This window comes from Grus americana, chromosome 1 (genome assembly GCF_028858705.1).
Source record: "Grus americana isolate bGruAme1 chromosome 1, bGruAme1.mat, whole genome shotgun sequence".
In the NCBI taxonomy this organism is placed as follows: domain Eukaryota; kingdom Metazoa; phylum Chordata; class Aves; order Gruiformes; family Gruidae; genus Grus; species Grus americana.
In genome coordinates, this window is record NC_072852.1 from 120,685,343 (window position 1) to 120,703,647 (window position 18,305).

Genomic DNA, 18,305 nt, shown 5'->3' on the forward strand with positions numbered 1-18,305 from the left:
ACATATATATCAAAAGGCCTCCTTCCAAACATGAACACATGTCCTTCAGGTGTTAATATCTGCCATAGCATCATCCAGAAAGGAGTCTTGATTCTGCCACAGTACTTAGAGTTCATTAGTCATGGTTATAACATTCTTATCCTGGAATAAATCCCAAAAGATGACTTATATGCCTAAAAAAGCATACACTAGATCATCACCAACTGCTCATACTCAACAAATACAAAGCAACTGTGTTAAGCCTCAATGGCTACGACAGAGAAGGACAGGCCTAACAGTCTCTTTTAGAAGCCGATTCCTCATGTGGTTTAGGTCAAATTGTGCAGGGTTTGAGGGCTAATGTAGCCACTTTTAATCAGATATAATAAACTGGCTAGGTCTCATTTATGAGAGGATTAAAATGGTTTGGGTACGCTGACAAGGAAAAGTAATTCAAGACAGATGTAAATTTTCACTATTTTGCTAATGCATCGCTGTTGACATGACATCCCTTGAGAACTTCAGTTGTGAAAGGACATGTTTTGTCAAACATTTGCACATTATGATCATGTACCACAGCACAACTAATTAATCACCACTTTGCTAGGACCTTCACATTTGTTATAGCCTGTCATTATCAAAAGTCATTCATGTTAATGGTTTTATAGAAGTATGTATGTTCATTTTGAAAGCGCATGCCAGACTTTGGTTTTGAGGTTTTACAAAATTATGTTTCTATGATATTTTCTGAAAGAAATTTATTTGCTAGAGTTGCTAGTAAAACATAACTGGTCCCAGATGTAAGATTTCTAGTTGATAAAATTAAATCACTTCAATTCTCTTTTCTGTGGAAATTTCATTGATCTGATCTGTGATCTCTTTCTTTGCCAGAAAGCATTTTTCTGAATATTCTTTCTAACCATTCTCCCACATATACACCCCAAGCTGATGAAAGCACAGGCAGAACTTGAAAGAAATATTGACTTTGTAGAAGCACATTTATTTTCATTAAGTCAGCTTTTGCAAGAGGGAATAAAAGTAAGTCACTCCAGGTGTTTGAATCCAAGCTTCTTTCTGGCAGAGCTAAAGGAAAATTTCTTATTCAATTTTAGTCATCTCTGAGGATGGATCATTGCTGAATATTTACATTTCTGGTGTGACTGGGGAAGGACAGAAAGGGGAATGCTAGGAGAAAAATAAGTTAAAACACAGATAAATTGCTGTCCTGACTCTCAAACCAATTTGTTGGGACTGACAAGTGCAATGAGATGGCACCAGAGACAGCCCTGGGCAGGAGAAGGGAGGACAGCAGGAGGAAGTAGACTTTCCTCCTGAAGTGAGAGCTAGTACTATCCTAGCTGTTGTTAATGCAAGAGGAAAAGGCAAAAGACAGGAAAATTTAAATTTCTGTGCCCTGCAAGAAAATTTTCCACACATGGGTGGCCCAGAGTTTTAGCGTATACAGTAGATAAATAGTTTTGATCCACTAATTCCACTTTGAAAATATAGCATATGGATTGTCCAATGGTTTTTGTTGGTTTTATTCTCCTCTCCCCAGACGATCTTACTTCTGCTCTGTTTAGTTGTTGTTTCTAGTCATTACTAATTGTCATTCATGGCAAATGTAGTCAGCTGCTCATGGACCCAAATCCAAGAATTAGCTGCAGGCTTGGCTTTTTTTGTTTGGTTTTTTTTTGTTTGTTTGTTTGTTTGTTTTTTTAAATTAAGAACACATACAGGTTTGTGCCAGAGGACCGTTTTCTCTTTCTAATGCCCTCCTGTCCCTCCCTCTCTCTTGAGATAATACAGAGAATAGCCATTGCAAACAGCAGAAAACTGAGACACCTGCAAGGTACAGGAGGTTTTCAGAGAGTAAGACTGGACAGGACTCAAACTGCTTGTTCCAGACATGCATTCACAGGAGTTGGGGGTAGCCTGTAGCTGCACCTGATACAGGCCAGACTTGCAAGCAAAAACAAGACAAGGAGGGGGGTGATAATATTTTCCTAAGCATGCCACATCCCCCACTGTCCAACACAAGCAGCGGTTTCAGGTAGGGGGAGGAGGGAGGTGGAATAAATGTTTTTAGCAGTCAGTGACGCAAACTAGATACACAGGCAGGCTGGCAAATGGGATAAGGGTACCAAGAAGAAACCTTGGGGTGATGGTCTCCCCAGTGTTGGCACAGGCTTCAAGTCTCACGAGAGGGAGGGGGCTGCCCCAGCTTGTGGACCTGTTCTTTCTCTTCTCCCCACTGTCAGGTGCAACTGTGTGCAGCCCTGACCACCCTACCACAACTCCAGCAACTATGAAGAACTACCTGATCTGAAGCAACCGAGCTGATACTAACTTTAAATCAGCACACTCAACTGTAATCGAACAAACCAGCCAACCCCAAATTCATTGAGAAAGTGTAAAGGTCAGGGAGAGAAGTGGAGAGAGTGAGGGAGAAAGGTTTACATCCATTAAAACTAGTCAAGGAAGCGTGACTGTTTCCCAGAAAGGACAATACATGCGTCAGGCAGAACACCGCAAATGATCTAACAAATTTGCTGTACTAAGGGTCGTTGCAGCATATGCCTGCAACAAAGAATATGGAAACCTTCAATGCCAAGTTTAAAAAGGAAGAGAAAGTTCATCAAGTTTCTGTGCAAGACTTTGGAGACTTTAACTGAGGTCAGAACTACATGTTGTCCTGTGTGTGTCCCCAACAAAGACAGATCTTCTTCAGAATCCCTCTTTATGTTTGTAGCTACATGAAGGTGGGAAGCCAGACTAACTACAGTCCACATACATTTGGAGCAGAGCTCAATATATTTAGGAAGAGGTTATGTACCTAAAGTAGCAGCAACTCATCTGGTGGACCTGGAAGTGTTATTCTATCTACTGTTACCACTTTTATATGAAGGCATCAAGGGAAGACATGACTTCAGCAGGTGATGCCAGTAGCAAAGAAGGGTGTTGTATTTTTGTATACAATAGGTTTGGAGAGGTTGCCCCCTCCTTCTTAGCTTAGATTTGCTTCTCCAATGCAAATCGGTACTGACCTCTGCTGCTAGATTATCAGCATGTGTCCTTACTAAGGAAAGAGCAAGGACTACGCAATAACACAAAGATGGCATTTTCAAAAGGGTATTCATGCTGCAGAACATGAATTCCTCTACATCTAGAAGTTCAAAGTTCTAAGGATATTTATATTCATCCAAAAGAGCTCTTGCCAGGTGGGCATAGAAAGTGTCCCCATTACACAGACAGGGAAGTGAGTTACAGACTTAAAAGGGAATAGTTTGGAGTACCTCATCCTCCATAGCCAGTTTGCTAGTTTCCTACCTGAATATCCTTCCCCTACTCCAAGATCACCTTTACAAAGCTGACCTCTGCTGTAGAAGACCGCACAGCGGACATTTGCTATACAGAAAAAGAGCAGGCATACAATTAGTTCACGTGGAATAGCTAATGCGCTTCCCACACACATTTTAGCTTATTTTGCAGTAACGTCCTCAGGTCACAAGCTTAAGTAGCTTACCCAAGGCTAGGCAGGGTCTGAGGACCCAACCACATGGGGATACTCAGGAAATGAATCTGAAATTAAACTTTAAAAAAGAATGAGCTAAGCAGCATCCTAAGCTAGCACTTTCATTTAGAATTAGAGCCTTAATTCAGCTTAGCCCAATTCTTTCAGTTCTAAAATGGGGATCTTGACACAAGCCTACTTCCAGATCTATTTATCTGAATTGGTTGAAGGCATTACTGCTTCCAGCTAGTCATCACTGCTTTCCAGATGGAGGTTTCTACCCCACACAACTATGACAGCAGAGTGATTCATGTGAGCAGTCCTGCTTACAGACAAGTATACCAGCTGCAATTTAAAACAGGAGGTTTGCATTCATCTGGCCCCTTACTGAAAGGGATCTGGGATCACTCACTCAAACCACTACTCTTGGGATAGCCTGCAGGGGCAATAACCCCTCCCAGCCATGTAGCAGTAGACAGCCATAGCTTATAACTTCTTAAATCTGCACAGACGTTTACAGAACAAAAATCTGCCCGTAATCTAGTTGGAGGGAGTAAGCAAGTGGGACAACTCTCCGGGATGCTCACTCAACTAACCAAGACAAAAGTGTGTATTGGTGAGCCAAGGGTGAGAGCGAGACTCACAGGGCAGGGTTCCTGGCAAAGGACTGGACTGAATTCATTGGCAAGGCATAGATTTTCTTAAACTGTAAGCTTAATGAGATCTCAATATTCAATCATTGCTACACAACTGCACTTTAAAGACCAACAGTGTGACGGTGCTTTTGGCCTCTATACCCTTCATTATGGAGACTCATTTACCCCATGTTGTTTTATAGCTGGTAATAGATTGCAACATGCCAGTCACCTCACAGGTAAAATTGTTTCCTGAACAGTCTGAAAGAAGTGAAATAAGATGTTATAGGAGCTCTATGAATCTCTGACATCTTTTAAGGTAAACAAAGGGAAGGAGAGAGAAGAAAAAACATCCTTTACATCCCTATTCCCTTGCTCTGCCTTCCCACACCTGGGGTACAGCAAAGCAAAATCCCCCTAGACAGGTCTTGGCAACCCTGCGTTCAATCTGTTTCACACTTCCCCCGAGATAAATTCAGGAGAGGGAGAGAGAGGGAGAGGGAGGTAGGTTGCTCCATGCTGTTTTGGGGGTTTTTTTGCATGTAGAATGGAAACAAACCGAAGGATTTAAATTTAGCATCCTCTCTGAACTCAGGCCACTCATTACTATCAAATAGTCTCTGACAGAGGAAGCCACTAGTGTTCAGAGATAGCATCCTACCTACACAAAAAATGAGAAGTCAGTTAACACATCTAGCTGTGTAACACCTATTTATATTTAATATTCAAAGCTAAAGTACCTTCTCTTCAAGAGTTGTTGTTTTTCTCCAGTAAAGCAACACTGCAGCTAAACGTTAATCTCTTAGTGGCACCAAGGTTATAAATTCAGTGTGTTCTCTGTTCTACATCCTTGCTAGAGATTATCTCCTACAAATGACACACAAAAATAAACCTGGATGAAAAGGAAGGGGAAAGCAGGTAGCAGGAGGAAAAACAACCTTCTCTCTCCCTCTCTCTCACACACACACACACACAGAGAAAACAATTTGTTCTGTGAAGAAGAGAGTCTTCTGGACCAAAATATATTTCAGCTTTGAAAAGGGGAAAATACAACTCAGAATGGAAACAGACAGAGGATTTAGCTGTACCACAGTTTTCTGCCTTGGTAATTTGTGAATGAGACATGAGGTATGCATATGTTAACAGGAAAAAAAGCTTGGACCCTTTTCTCCCCACCTCTTTTTTTTAATCCCTAAGAACATTTGGATCATCTAGAAAGAACCTATATATTTCTGGTTCTGTATAGTACAGTAGGAAAACAAAAAGCCCTTTCTTCTGTTTCCCAAAGTCAAAAGGAACCGTAGTGTTTTTCCTACAGAAAATCCGTTAGGTATGGGAAAAGGCAAGAGCCTCGTATCAAGCTGCAAACAGGAACGCTTAAGCACAAGGCATTCAGGCGATGGAAATGCATTCAGAGCGTTTAGCACATAGGATTAATCGAATTATAATTTAATCATCTGATCAAACACTAATTAGCATAATCACTTGAGGGGAAAAGCTGCTAGAGGAACAGACGAAGAAACACCTTGGGCACCCAGCACATTTTAATGACGCAAGATCATGCACAGATATTATTTTTTTTCCCTTAATAAAATATAACAGAGATTGATGCTTGTAGTGCTGAAGCAGCAGTTTAAATATTCCAGTCCTAGATCACATGCAGTTCTCCAGCATGGAAGATGTTGAAACTGGGTGTGCAAACTATACTTTATTCAGATTTAAGGGAGAGCTGTAAAACCACAGGAGCACTACACTCCCCTGGTTTGCCATACGAAGACTTGAGCATGAGCACACATTTTAGCCCACAGTGTTTCCATTATAATCATCCCTTACTGTTTCCCCTGGAGTCTCCCACATGAATGTTTAACTATAGATCGTTTAGATGACCTTCAGGGATACAGCAAAGTATTAGTGTCCTTTTACAAACTGCATTTGAAGTAATTAGTCTCAATCAGCTGGGTTTTTTTGGCTCAGGGCGGGGGAGAATGGGAAATCAAGAGATATTAAGGGACCTTTTCTGTGTAGATTGTCTAGCTTCCTTGGTAAAATCATGCCATTTTTGAAAAGCAAAAATCTGGAGAGACCAGAAAAAATCACCCCTGATGTTTACCCATACAATCAAATGACACTTGTGTCTGGAGAGAGGGCAGGAAGAGATGTAAAGGCAGAAGGAGGCCTGGAAGATTGTATGGGAAGGAGGAAGGGGGGGAGCAGGATGTCGAAGGGGAGGATCTTAGGAGGAGGTGTCTTTTGTTTGACTTTACACAAAAAATAACCTAATTGAATTATTCTTAATAAGTGCTTAGCTTTCCAAACAGATAATTCTTCTGGACATTAAAAACATTTAAATGTAATGAACTGCAACATTTATAGATAAGATTGAACTTGGAAAAAGTTTCCTAGAATATTATATAAGGGAGCAAAATGATGAGCTGCTTACCTACATTTTAAATACACCAGGTCATATGAGCTCAACTGTGGGCTAATTTAAATTGATTATATCCCTCTTACAGAGCTATTACTAATAATCTTTTTGGCTTCTCAGAATGACTGTACGTTAATAAAATAAGGTAACCAGTTACAGCAAAGGGCCAGTTTACCCCAGGATTTCTCCATACTGGGCACCCTGCTATGTGCAATCAGTATGCGCAGTCTGGAAACTCTTACGAGTGTAGCATGCAACTCTCTACTGCAGGTGATAATCCCAGAAAACATCCCAACAACAAAGAGCTGTATATCACTTCAAAGCATTGTCACACTTTTAATAAGAAAAGTGACTGATAGATGAACCAATAAAAGGCAATGAATTAGTTTCTCACTGACATAAAGGTAGAACCACCATACTGCATGCATTCCTGACTCAAAGAGAGAGATCATATACCAGCATACATGGAGTCCACTTAATTAAAAAGTAAAAGTAATTTTATGAAAAAGTTAAAAGTTATGGGTTTTAAAATATCTTGAGCTGTTTTACTACTTAGCTTTAAATTTCTGCTTGTTTCTTTCCAAGCAAAAGCTTAAAAGCAAAGCCAGGAGATTTTGCATCACCTCACAAAGACTGCAATATGGCAAAGTGAGAGGGGAGCAACGTGGAGCAGGTAACACTACTTGAGACTGCACCATGATCAGAGATAGGCTGGGACACAAGACAACGACCACCATCCCCCCAACGCGTCCTAAAATCTCTCTTCTCCTTCTGCCCTCTGAGAGGGCAGCAGACACGGGCTCAATGGCAGCATCTCCTGCTGCTATCAGAAGTACAGCTCCCTGCATCTTCCACTTTCTAACCTCATAAGAGCACCAGCACTGTGCCATGTCATAATGCCTTCCTTTTCCACTTGCTAGCTATTTAATACATGCTACTTATTTAAAATAAAATTCTCTGAGCACAATGCCAAATGCACATGCCTTAGGAAATGCCAGAGCTAAGGTGCTCAACCAACCTTAATCCCCTATTCCAATTACTCCAATGTGCATCCACACCGGGGACTGAAAATAGCGGAGACGATGTGGGGAAGAAGAGTAACTGCATTATATAGTGGGCAAACAAGGCTGTTATCTTTGAACGTGGCCGAGACAGAAACACAATGTACTGATCCAAAAAGTTCTCAAAACTTCTTGAAATTAAGTAGCAGTTGGACTACTATTATTTAGCTGTGGAAAATGTTTTAAAGAACTCATTAGCTCCTTTTATAATTACTAAAAGTCAGCATTCTTTTCTTCTATATAAATGCATTTTGAGATGTGGTGGGAATACTGTAATTGCTTTTATCCACTAGGGACTAACATTTGAACATAATAAATATGCACTGAACTGCTACAGCTACAGTGTCTTCAGACAGGCGTTTCTTTTCCTCTGCATTGCCTTCATGTGTGCCACCGGTTAAAACATTCAAAAAGGCCTCTAGCTCTGTCACTAGTGAAGCAAATGCAGCTTGAGCGCATGTAGCGCTTTAACAGGGCAGTCACATCTCTCTGAAGTTGCACTGCTCCTTCTCAAGCATGAACGCACTAGCTAAAGGCAAAAGACAGTGAAGAAAGGAAGGAATTTGGACAGGATTTTTACTCTAGACCAGGATAGAAAATCTAAAATCTAAATCTTTCTTCCCCAGAAAAAAAATTAAAAAAAAAAAAAAATGCAGATTGCCTTCTCCAGGCTGTGTTCCCACCATATCTGTACAGTCTTCCTCAGGACTTGCTAAGCAAGCAGCTCTCCAATTTGTTGTAGAGACAGAGCAGCTCTCCAGTGGGGTAGCAACCCGGTGTGTTGGAGACATCCTCCTCCACCCAGCAGCGTTCTCTGAGCAGACCCCCATTGCACCAAAACTGCCGGTGCTAGCTCCCAACAGCTGAACAGCAAATTACAACTGCCAGTGCTTCTCTGGAAGCCTGACAGCTCAGCCTCTTTTTCTGAGGATTAATTATCTCCCTCCTGCCCAATAAAAGAGCTCAGCTCCTTCCTTCTTCACTCAAACAAGGGACGCGTGCATCCTACCCTACGGCCGCACTGACATTCACAGGACTGCTTTCTGTCCTTGATCCCCTGCACTCCCCCAAATCCATTTGTTGCCTCAGGGGAAAAAGCTTTTAGGGACAGAAGAAATACTTTCGCTACCAAAATAAATATAAATAACTGTAAGGATAAGATGGAGAGAGGAAGGGTTGTAGGCCTCAGATTAAGTCTATGTCACAGATGAAATAGCATGACCAGACACAAATGAAGAAAAAAGCTGAATACAGGCAGGTGAGGACAAGGGCAGTTGTGAGTTTGAGCTCTCCCCTCACTAGGCACAGCGGGGTCCGTACAGAGCCCAGCTTCCTCCATGGCACAGACCAGCAGCCAAGACAGCGTCACCAGGACCAGCACTGGGGACTCCCAAAGCCACCTGCTGTTTTGTTCCCCATCCACAGCTCCCGCTCACAAGGCAACAGGCTCAACCTTCCCTTCTGCACTGAAAACCGTGAAGCCCAGAGACTTCAGAGCCTCCCACCATAAGCTGTCCAGGTCAGACTTGGCCTTCAGAGACTGCCCTCCTGCTGTCCCACAGGGCTTCATGTTCTTTGAGTGCCCTTCCTCTTCTTATCATGCCTTGCAATGCTGTCTAGATACTCACATAGTTTCAAACTCACCCTTTTTCCTCCCTTACCCTCCCCACTAAAAATACTGTTCCCTCCTCCTCCTCCCTTAAACATCCATTTTGTAGTTTTTAAAATACATGTCAACAAAAAGCTGCAGCCACAGTTGACACAAACAACATGGCAAGCATCACCCATCACTCAAGTCCCATAGCAAGATGAACCTTACTCTCTGTGCTTCTCCCTTTTTCCCTTGCAAAGATAAAGTCTAGAACCCCTGCACAACAGGGCTGGGTAAAAGGCTGTCATTGTGGAAGAGAAACCTTCAAGTCACACAACAAAACCAGGAAGAAAGGTACAAAGGAAAGCTTCCTAAATATATACAGCTAAAAGCGTGAACTAGCATAATGCAAATCATTACTCCGGACATTTGGGAATCACTTTACTATGCCAAAAAACCCTCTACATTAAATGTCTACAGACATATCTAGAGAACTTGTACTTCAGTGACAGTCTCCCAAATTACCTCCTTCATATCATGACATAGCAAATGCCTTGCTTTATGCTTTACAACTGCAATTGCAACCCAAACTATGGTTGACACATCTAGAAATAATACATGAAATGGCTTTTAAAGTGCCCCACAGAACAGCCATCCAATGAGGTTAAAAGAGTCAGCTGGAGAATGTGCAGTGCATGCAGGACCTTCTGGATGGTGAACCACAGGAGACCTTTTCTGTTGAAACTGAAGTCCACCTAAAGCCTGGTTTGCTTGAATGACACCTTTTCCACCAAGATCCCACTCAAGGGACATCAGAATCTGCTTTTCGTAACAAAAAGGACTTTGTCAAGGACTTCCTCTGTCCCTAGCTCAAGCCAGAACTGGTCTAACAGCATGTCACATGCTCACCTTGTAGTTTTCAAGAGACTGACTTTATCCATTCACAATATTTTCCTAAGTCAGGGCTAAAATTCCAAATAACAACATTCATGTAGAAAACCCCTGAGACTCCAGAAGGTGATACTGTTAAAAAAAATGAAAAGAAAAAAACCAAAAACCACAATGATGTCTGATAGAAAAGTAAATCATGCAAGAGAATTTAGCAAAAGCCAGAGCTTACAGTTTTACGTATCACCTTTCCCCAGCCTAGAAAAAGCAACCAACTAGCGTTTTGGTGCACTCAAATCCTCCCATGCAATTTGTGCAGTCCGGTACACACTGTAACAACAACATATGGGTTCCTCCATATCCCTCCATACCCTGGCTAGCTTTCTGTCAGCTTAAACAAGATCCACACGTCAAAGACTTACATTTGGTATCTGAACTCCATACTAACTACTAAACCTCTAGGAAACTCTACTGAACAACATATTCTTATGCTTCTGAAAAGCAGAACTGAAAACACACAATAGGTTTTAAACCCTTTCTTCCAAGACAACTTCCATCAAGCCTCTTAATTCTGTGGCACCTATAAACTGGGGCCATGGAGGGCTGCTGCTCTAAAAAGCTGAGAGACAGACACCCTTAGTGTGCAGGCTTAGCATAAGCCACGCATTTGCAAAACCACATGGGAGGATTTCACGCCAACAGATATTTATATAGACAGAGCAACCCTACAGTCTTATCTATAGAATCACTGTGAGCAGATTATGTAGATAGGCAACTATTCCCAGCTACAGTGCAACACAATTATATTCCAGGTGTATTGAAAGATCCCCTGTCCTTTCAAGCATGATCTTTCTGAGATTCTTAAAACATTGACAGGCTCCCCAAAAATTTACTCAAAAAATTACTTTAGATGACAGAAAGTTACTAAGAATAATTTTAGCCTAGTACAAACATAAATCTTAAGCCATAAATTTTCTGCATGGGATTACTGTGTAATTAATTGGAAGAAAATAGCATCAGTATACTTGGACAGCAAAGCAAGTGCCAGATTTTCCATACACGGTACCTTTTAAGCAATTACAATTACTTGGACAGCAAAGCAAGTGCCAGATTTTCCATACACAGTACCTTTTAAGCAATTACAAGCTATATAGATTTACATACATATGTGTGTGTATAAATATATATATTTAAAAAAAAAAAAAACAAACAAGCCAGAAGCAACTATACCCCTGACATACTAGATTAAGAGCGACATGACCAGGACGGTTGGTTTTCAGCTCACATGGTGGCATGCACGTAGAGGCTTTGAACGTTAACCAGGCAAAAAATTTCTCAAGTGGTCCTTGTATGTGCCTTTATATCTGCCACATGAACACGTAGCTGGGTGCTAACTTCAGATGTGCTCTCAGACTGCCCCATGGCCTGCGCTCCTGCACTTGTACAGGGTTTGTCCTTCTGGAAGCTTCGGCAGAGGCACATCAGTGATTCAGCTCGGGTCGCCGGGCTGCTCTCTCCCTCAATTACTAGGAAGCTCCAGGGAGGCTGGTGTTTAGTATGGAGGTGACTCTCTTTCTCAAAGCCTTTGCATTTAAAAATGGCTTTCTATAAATAGGATTGCTGGCTCACTCTTAAATCTTACTCTCTGCCTTCTAAGTAAAAATAACTTAAATAGGGATGCTGGGAAGACTTGTTCATCTCTGCCATCCTATCTGCAATACATTCGCCTTCCTTTCTTCAGTATGTACCATAACATTTGTTGCCCACTCCACTATGAAAGGTATATATTGATGTACCCTACTTTCTCCCTTTCTGATGAGTAATCCAATGCTCTAATGGAAAAAAAAAAATATTTAGGAGTTAATAAGAACTTTTTTGTGAATGGCAGTATAAGAAGAAAAGCAATGGCAAGAAAAGCCCACAGTGCTAACAAGTAACCTGAGGAATCTGTGGCTTGTTTTTAAAGAGTTTCTCTTCAGTGCTTTAAAATATTGCGCTGTAAAAGGCTCTTGTGAAATGCCTCTGATTTAATGGTATTTTATTTTTAAAAATACGAATTGTTTGATGAAGTGTTTTTAAGAGACAAGGAGGTGAAGACTGAGAAGATAGGGTTTCTTTTGAAGAATAAGATAATTTGAAATCTTAATTTCATTGCTTTCATAACAGGTTAAAGGAAAAGGAAGTGCTGATTAAACAGGATTGTGAAATATCTCGAACTATATTGTGAAACAAGTAATTTAACTGCATATACCTACATATTCACCTTGAAATAATTAAGTATTCTGATCTACAGACCTATATTGTTTAAATGGATTTTTTTAGTACTTTCACAGTTTCAATGACTCAAAAGAAATAACATTTAAAAAAAATCAGATAATTATACCTTAGAATAATTAAGTTGAATATAATGTTTTTCTGCCTTCTCCAGTTTTTAAAATAAAAGCTGGAATTATCATCTTTCCCACTGAAAATCTGAGAGAGTCCTAGACTGAGAGATTGATAAATGGCATGTTCCAATTAAAATCAAAGGCTAAATGAGTGGTATGTTCAAACAGCCTTGATCCTATACACATCTTAACTTGTTAAGTAGAGTAAACTTTAAGGGGAAATAAAAAAGCTCCATCTATTTTGCCGTCAGTCCACTACCCCAACCCCTCAAAGATGTATAGTTTCATTGCTTTTTGCTTTTTTTGGTCACTTCAATGTTTATTAAAAAGGTAAAGGTGATTATTTCCCCAGCCCAAACAACCCTTGCACCTGAGAGAGCAGCATATTTAAGTTCAGACACTGAGCCAGGCAAAGACACAAAACATTGAGGTCCAACTTGAGCCCAGCTGCTCCTGTAACCAGAGCCTTGAGCTGGAGGAACTTCTGGACAAGCTACTCATCAAACCCCACAAGATTTTCCCAAATAATTCATTTTACTGGCATATTAAATAACAAACGTTTACTCAAGAACAAACAAAATTAAAACCAACTTCTAAACTTTTCTGGCTGCAGCAGCGCTGAAGAGATGCCACTGAAATGACAGAGCAGAGCTGCAAGCTATTTAACAGGCATTGTGGGCTTTTTTCCTACTGTTTGTGGAAATCACTTTAAACCGTTACCAAAAATACCTTCATTGTCACGCAGGTCTGTTACTCGGTGCTACGGAAAGAAGATGCGGTGTCCACCAGTTAAAAAGTTTAGCGACCATTGATAGGAAAACGCAGGCAGAAATGCCTCCTCCTCCGGGCACGGTCTGTTCCCACGGCTTTCAGAAGCGATGCCAGACTCGTGTGGTTTGCTGCCCACTAGTGTCGTGTGGCACGGGCTCTCCGCCGCCGCGCGGGCGGTGCGGCACGCTGCCCACTCCAGAGCAAGAAACCCACAGCCGGGGAGCCCTAAAGCCTGCGGGCTGGTACACTCTGAGCAGAGGAGAAACACTTCTTTTGAAATGGAAATGGAGATTTTCAGTGTACTCTGTCTGGCTGTAACAATTTTTCTCTATTTGGCATTTGGCGATTAATTAATAGCTATTTGTAGCTTGAGTAACACCAGATAAAAAACACCATCAGCTGTATGGTGCCATCCACAAACGTACACCAAGCTAAATGCTTTCTGCACATGCATTAAACTTTCTAAGGTAATGATTTTGTTACCTGATTCCAGATAAGCTATGCATGCATTACGATATGTTTCTACAGAGCCGTTTGCTCTTTTCCTAAAATGTTTCATCCCCAACACTGAGAGTCACCATTTTCTTTGGAGACCGTCATTAATACCACCGTCGCTTTCACTATTCATTCTCCAGCATAACCCCTGCTCTCAGTTCAGTGTTATCCTTCTCAGTCTTCTAATATGCTGCTAAAATCCATATTGATACATATAGGTCAGGGAAAGGACTCAAACAGGAAATCATTTTAATAGAAATTTATTTATAGTGTCATCTGTACTGTATTGGGTGCCTCCTGATGCTCCATTGATTTCAGCAGAACGTCTATGGACAACAGGCATATAAGAAATGCAGCCAGAGAGAAGCCTGCAAATGGGTTCAGCATACCTGCACCGGGGATTCAACGATACTGAAAGGTACTCTTTGCTGTAAAAGGCATCCTAATTCTGAACTAACTTTATCAAAGTAATTACAATAAAGAGTCAGGATTTTGAATGAGGCCATTCTCCCCTCACACCCTCCTCTACCTTCTCCCTCCTCCTCTCTCTGTAATTAGTGAAATGCCCTCTTACTAATTACGACCAGGCTACAGCAGACTTTTGCTGTTAATCTTACATGCCTGCTTCTGGAATAGTTGGGTATAGTAACATGGAGGGTAGTACAAATACAGTAACCCTGAAGGTAACTAAAAGTATTGCTCAGGATTGTAACTGCATGACTCAGGCTTTCAAAGTGGTGAATTTAGCTGCATAGCTCCCACCGATGTCTACATCATCCCACACACTTAGTAAGGCTGCAATGCATTTATGGTTAATAGTTACCTGTATTTTTATGAAACTCACAGCAAGGAGAGTTTAAAGCCTGTACAAAATCCAAAAACTTCAACCAGGTATTTGGGAAGGTTTTGTTTCAGGCTTCAGAAATACTAATTGGATACAACAGCATGTCAGTATTTTATTGTCCCCAGAAGGAAGCTATTTCACAAACATAAAGCCTACCCAGTGACACCACTCATATCTAATTTGACAAAATGTACTTGTGGTGAGTGACTGTAGGGAAATATGGGGACCAGCCTTGCTATTGTTATTCAGATGGTTTCCATTATCTTCAACAGAAATGTAGCCCAAGATGACAACTACAGGGTTAAACCCAAAATGTGTGGGTTTATTTTTTAAGCTATTTCTCCCCTCAAAAAGGAAAACAAAAAAACCCCACACCCAAAACCCCCAACAACAACAAAAACAATATAAACCTGAACATTCTTACACATTTTGAAGTTAAAATTAGAATGAAATTGAAAACCACTCATACATGTGCTCGTGTTTTAAGTAAACGCAGTATGGTTCCATAAGCGGTTCAGAAAAGGCAATGGCAGAGGCCAAGCAACCTTTAGCAGCGTGCCCCCCCACCCCACCCCCCAGATATAGTCATAAAAGAATACTGCCTCTCACACAATGGAGTTCAGATATAGTTATAGATAGAATAATGAAAATAAATGTGTATGTGACATATCTATTTATATATGCAGTCATTTCCTTCAAAGAGATACATATCTGATACAACACTGCATTAAAATCTGAAGCCCTTTAAAAATATTGTTCTCTGACTCCTGACTCTGATATGATAGTCCAAATCATCATTAGTAATAAACGAAAGCAAGTTGTTCAGTCTTAACATGAAGGTACGTGCCATTTTAAAAAATTTCCTTTAAAAAGATCCTATATACATATGCATTTTGCCATCAAGTATGATGTCAAAAACACACACACTTCTTAAGTTGCAAAGAATCATTGAACCATCCATTACTATTTCTACAATGCTTTCATTTTAAACTCTTATCACACAAAAACATTTTATTTTAGTAATCTAGAGTCACAAATGTACAAATGTTGCTGCATGGCAGTATAGAATCTATGCAGATGCATTTATCATTTACGTTTTATACTATTGAAAGTAGAAAAATCTTTGGGATACAAATGCATGTTTGACTGTGATCCAAAAACACATGGATACTGAAAGTGAAATTGCTACTGACTTCATAGATCAAGGAATAAATGAAAGTGATTTTCAGAGTATTTCAGTCTCATAAAGCAAAAATTATTCTGTTCTTCAAAAACCTCTGGAAGGGGGACCAACGAACTTAGAACATAAAATTCATAGCATCAGTAGAGCAGACATATCTTTTAAAAAAAGAAGAGGCATATATTTTTAAGATTTCTGGATAGAAACAGGGTTCTTCCCTATGCAAATCCAGTTTTAAATGAATAGTGCTGGTAAGAGCATATACATTCAGGCTGATTCTGTCTGTCTTATTAACAGTGTATCTCTCCCTCCAAGGTATCTGGCTGAAGAGGATAGGGAGAAAGGCACAGCGCTGCCTGTCAAAAATACATAAATAAATAAATAAATAAATAAAACCTTAATGTTAGAACTTGCTGTAGTTGTCTTACTGCTGGAAGAAATGCAAAATTTTAAAGTTTACAGTTTGGGGTTTTTTGATAATTTGGCATTCTGTGACAGTGAGAAGATGAAAATGTTTTAAAATAGCCTTAAATACACACTTAAGATTCATGTCCTAATTTATGATCTATCCGGCTATTCGCACTGGACTGGCCATGCCTGTCAATGTATTTTCTCATCCAGCGTATACTTAAGTAGATGTGAAGGCACCCTCATCCAGCATTCATCCCTCACCCTCTGCTAGCGGTTCAATTATTTGTATCTTCCAGGAAAATCTTACACTTTGCCCTGTGCCCCTCTCACATTCATCCAATACAAGAACATTTTCCTATTCTACCTGCTTTGCCTATTTTGAGAATAGTGTGTTTAATCTTTCTGACTTAACTGTCAGGATGTAATGCATTACAGGCAATGCTACGTTCTCAAATCTGAGAAGGAGCCAGCAATGAAATAGAATAGCTAGAATCCTAGACTACAGCATAATTTGTTTTCTGTCCTTAAAACTGCAATGCTAATATGCATTTTAATAAAAGTTATGCAATTCAAACCTATTTTCACATATGACATGGGGCTTAATCACATATATCTAAATGATCCAAAATAGTCCCATCCGCTATTACAAAAATCCAGAAACTATGATAAATGTTTGTCAGTCAAAGAGTTGGCAGAAAGAAGAGAGGGGGGGGGGGAAAAACAGGTTTACCCTTATTCTATCTCCAGTCTAATTTCCCCTTCCTAACTTTATAATTGACTGAAAGTCCTCAACATTTTCAGATGATGTAATGCTTATCCGTGCATATTTTTACATAAATGAGTGAGAGGGGGGGAAAAAATACAGAGCAGGTACCTCTTTAGTGAAGTGATGAAAGGGAAAGAATTTTAAAAATATTACTTCTTAAATATACAGATATATAAAAGAATTGCTAAGTGAAAGCACAGGGCGATTAAAAAAAAAAAAAACAAACCCACACACGTAAAAGGAAGCAATATCTCAACGCAAACGCTTAGGATGAAAGCCCTTCAAATTATCCCCGTGCACTCAGACGGATTTATACGGCACTTGGCAAAATTCTGTACTTTCCCAGCTAAGAAAGAAAGAAAAAGCACCTCTATCCCTGTCTCTCCAAGCACCGTCTTGTTCTGAATGAGGCAGACATACAGTAACGTGGCTAGGTTATGGGCTGTCACTTTGCTAGGTAAGCTAGTTTAAATGATTACAGAGCAATTTCGCCCGTCTCCTCACGGCTGCTAACAGCCAGCGCGACGCTTTAAACACAAAAGGCACAACCGCGACCCGCTCCCCTTCCCGAGGAGGCGAAAGGGAAGCAGCCCCGAGGTGGGGGCCGGCAGCGCTCACCATGCGAGATGCTGTGGAGCAAGGCGACGGCCAACATCCACATGCCCCCGCCGCTCCCCCGCTCCCCGCTCCGGGCTCGCCCTCGCCCGCCGCGCCCACGGCCGGGCCGGAGCTGCCAGGCAGCGCGCACCGGGTCCGGCCGCCGCCTCCCTCGGCTGGTGGCTGCTCGGAGCCTGCGGGGCCGCTCGTCCGCCCAGCGAGCGCTCAGCCCCGCCTGCAGCCCCGCGGCTCCGCCGACACTCGCCGCCCGGCTCTCGGGCGGGGGAAGAGGCAGCCGGCGGCGGGGGCGGGAGGCGGGTGCGCGGCGCCCAGGTGTGTCCTTGGCTCAGGGAGGCGCCCGCAGGTTGGCGGAGGCAGGGCCACAGGTGACAGAATCCTCCGGCGCAAGCACAGGAGCATCCCTGGCAGCGGCCAGCCCCGAGCCGCGGCCAGCCGGCTCCTCACACACCTCCCTTCGGCCCGGCGGCAGGCAGGCAGGCGGGCGGGCACATCTTCCCTCTCCTGCAGCTCTAATCACATTGATCCCGCCGCTAACCTCCCCTGCCTCCCAGCGCGGCGGAGGGGAGCGTTAACCCCAGCCCTCTGCAGTCTTAAAGCACCACAAAGTCTCCACAGTGGAAAAAACCAAGACCAATAGAAGAAGGCAGCAGAATATCCTGCTTCTCGATAGTTGGCTGAACTGCGTCCGTTTGGCATCAGCTGAGTTGTATATGACTAATGTGTTGACAAGTCGTGTGGGG

General features: G+C 41.7%; 1 protein-coding gene across 3 annotated transcripts in view; it reads right to left on the bottom strand.

Annotated features, from left to right (window-relative positions):
- Window positions 1-18,098, bottom strand: part of DSCAM (DS cell adhesion molecule) — a 476,818-nt gene extending 458,720 nt beyond the window's left edge. For all 3 annotated transcript variants that reach the window (XM_054820229.1, XM_054820238.1, XM_054820247.1), the window contains exon 1: window positions 17,566-18,098. In XM_054820229.1, coding sequence (XP_054676204.1) covers window positions 17,566-17,608 — 43 coding nt within the window. In that variant the 5' untranslated portion in view covers window positions 17,609-18,098. The remainder of the gene's footprint in view (window positions 1-17,565) is intronic.
- Window positions 18,099-18,305: the final 207 nt, after the last annotated feature.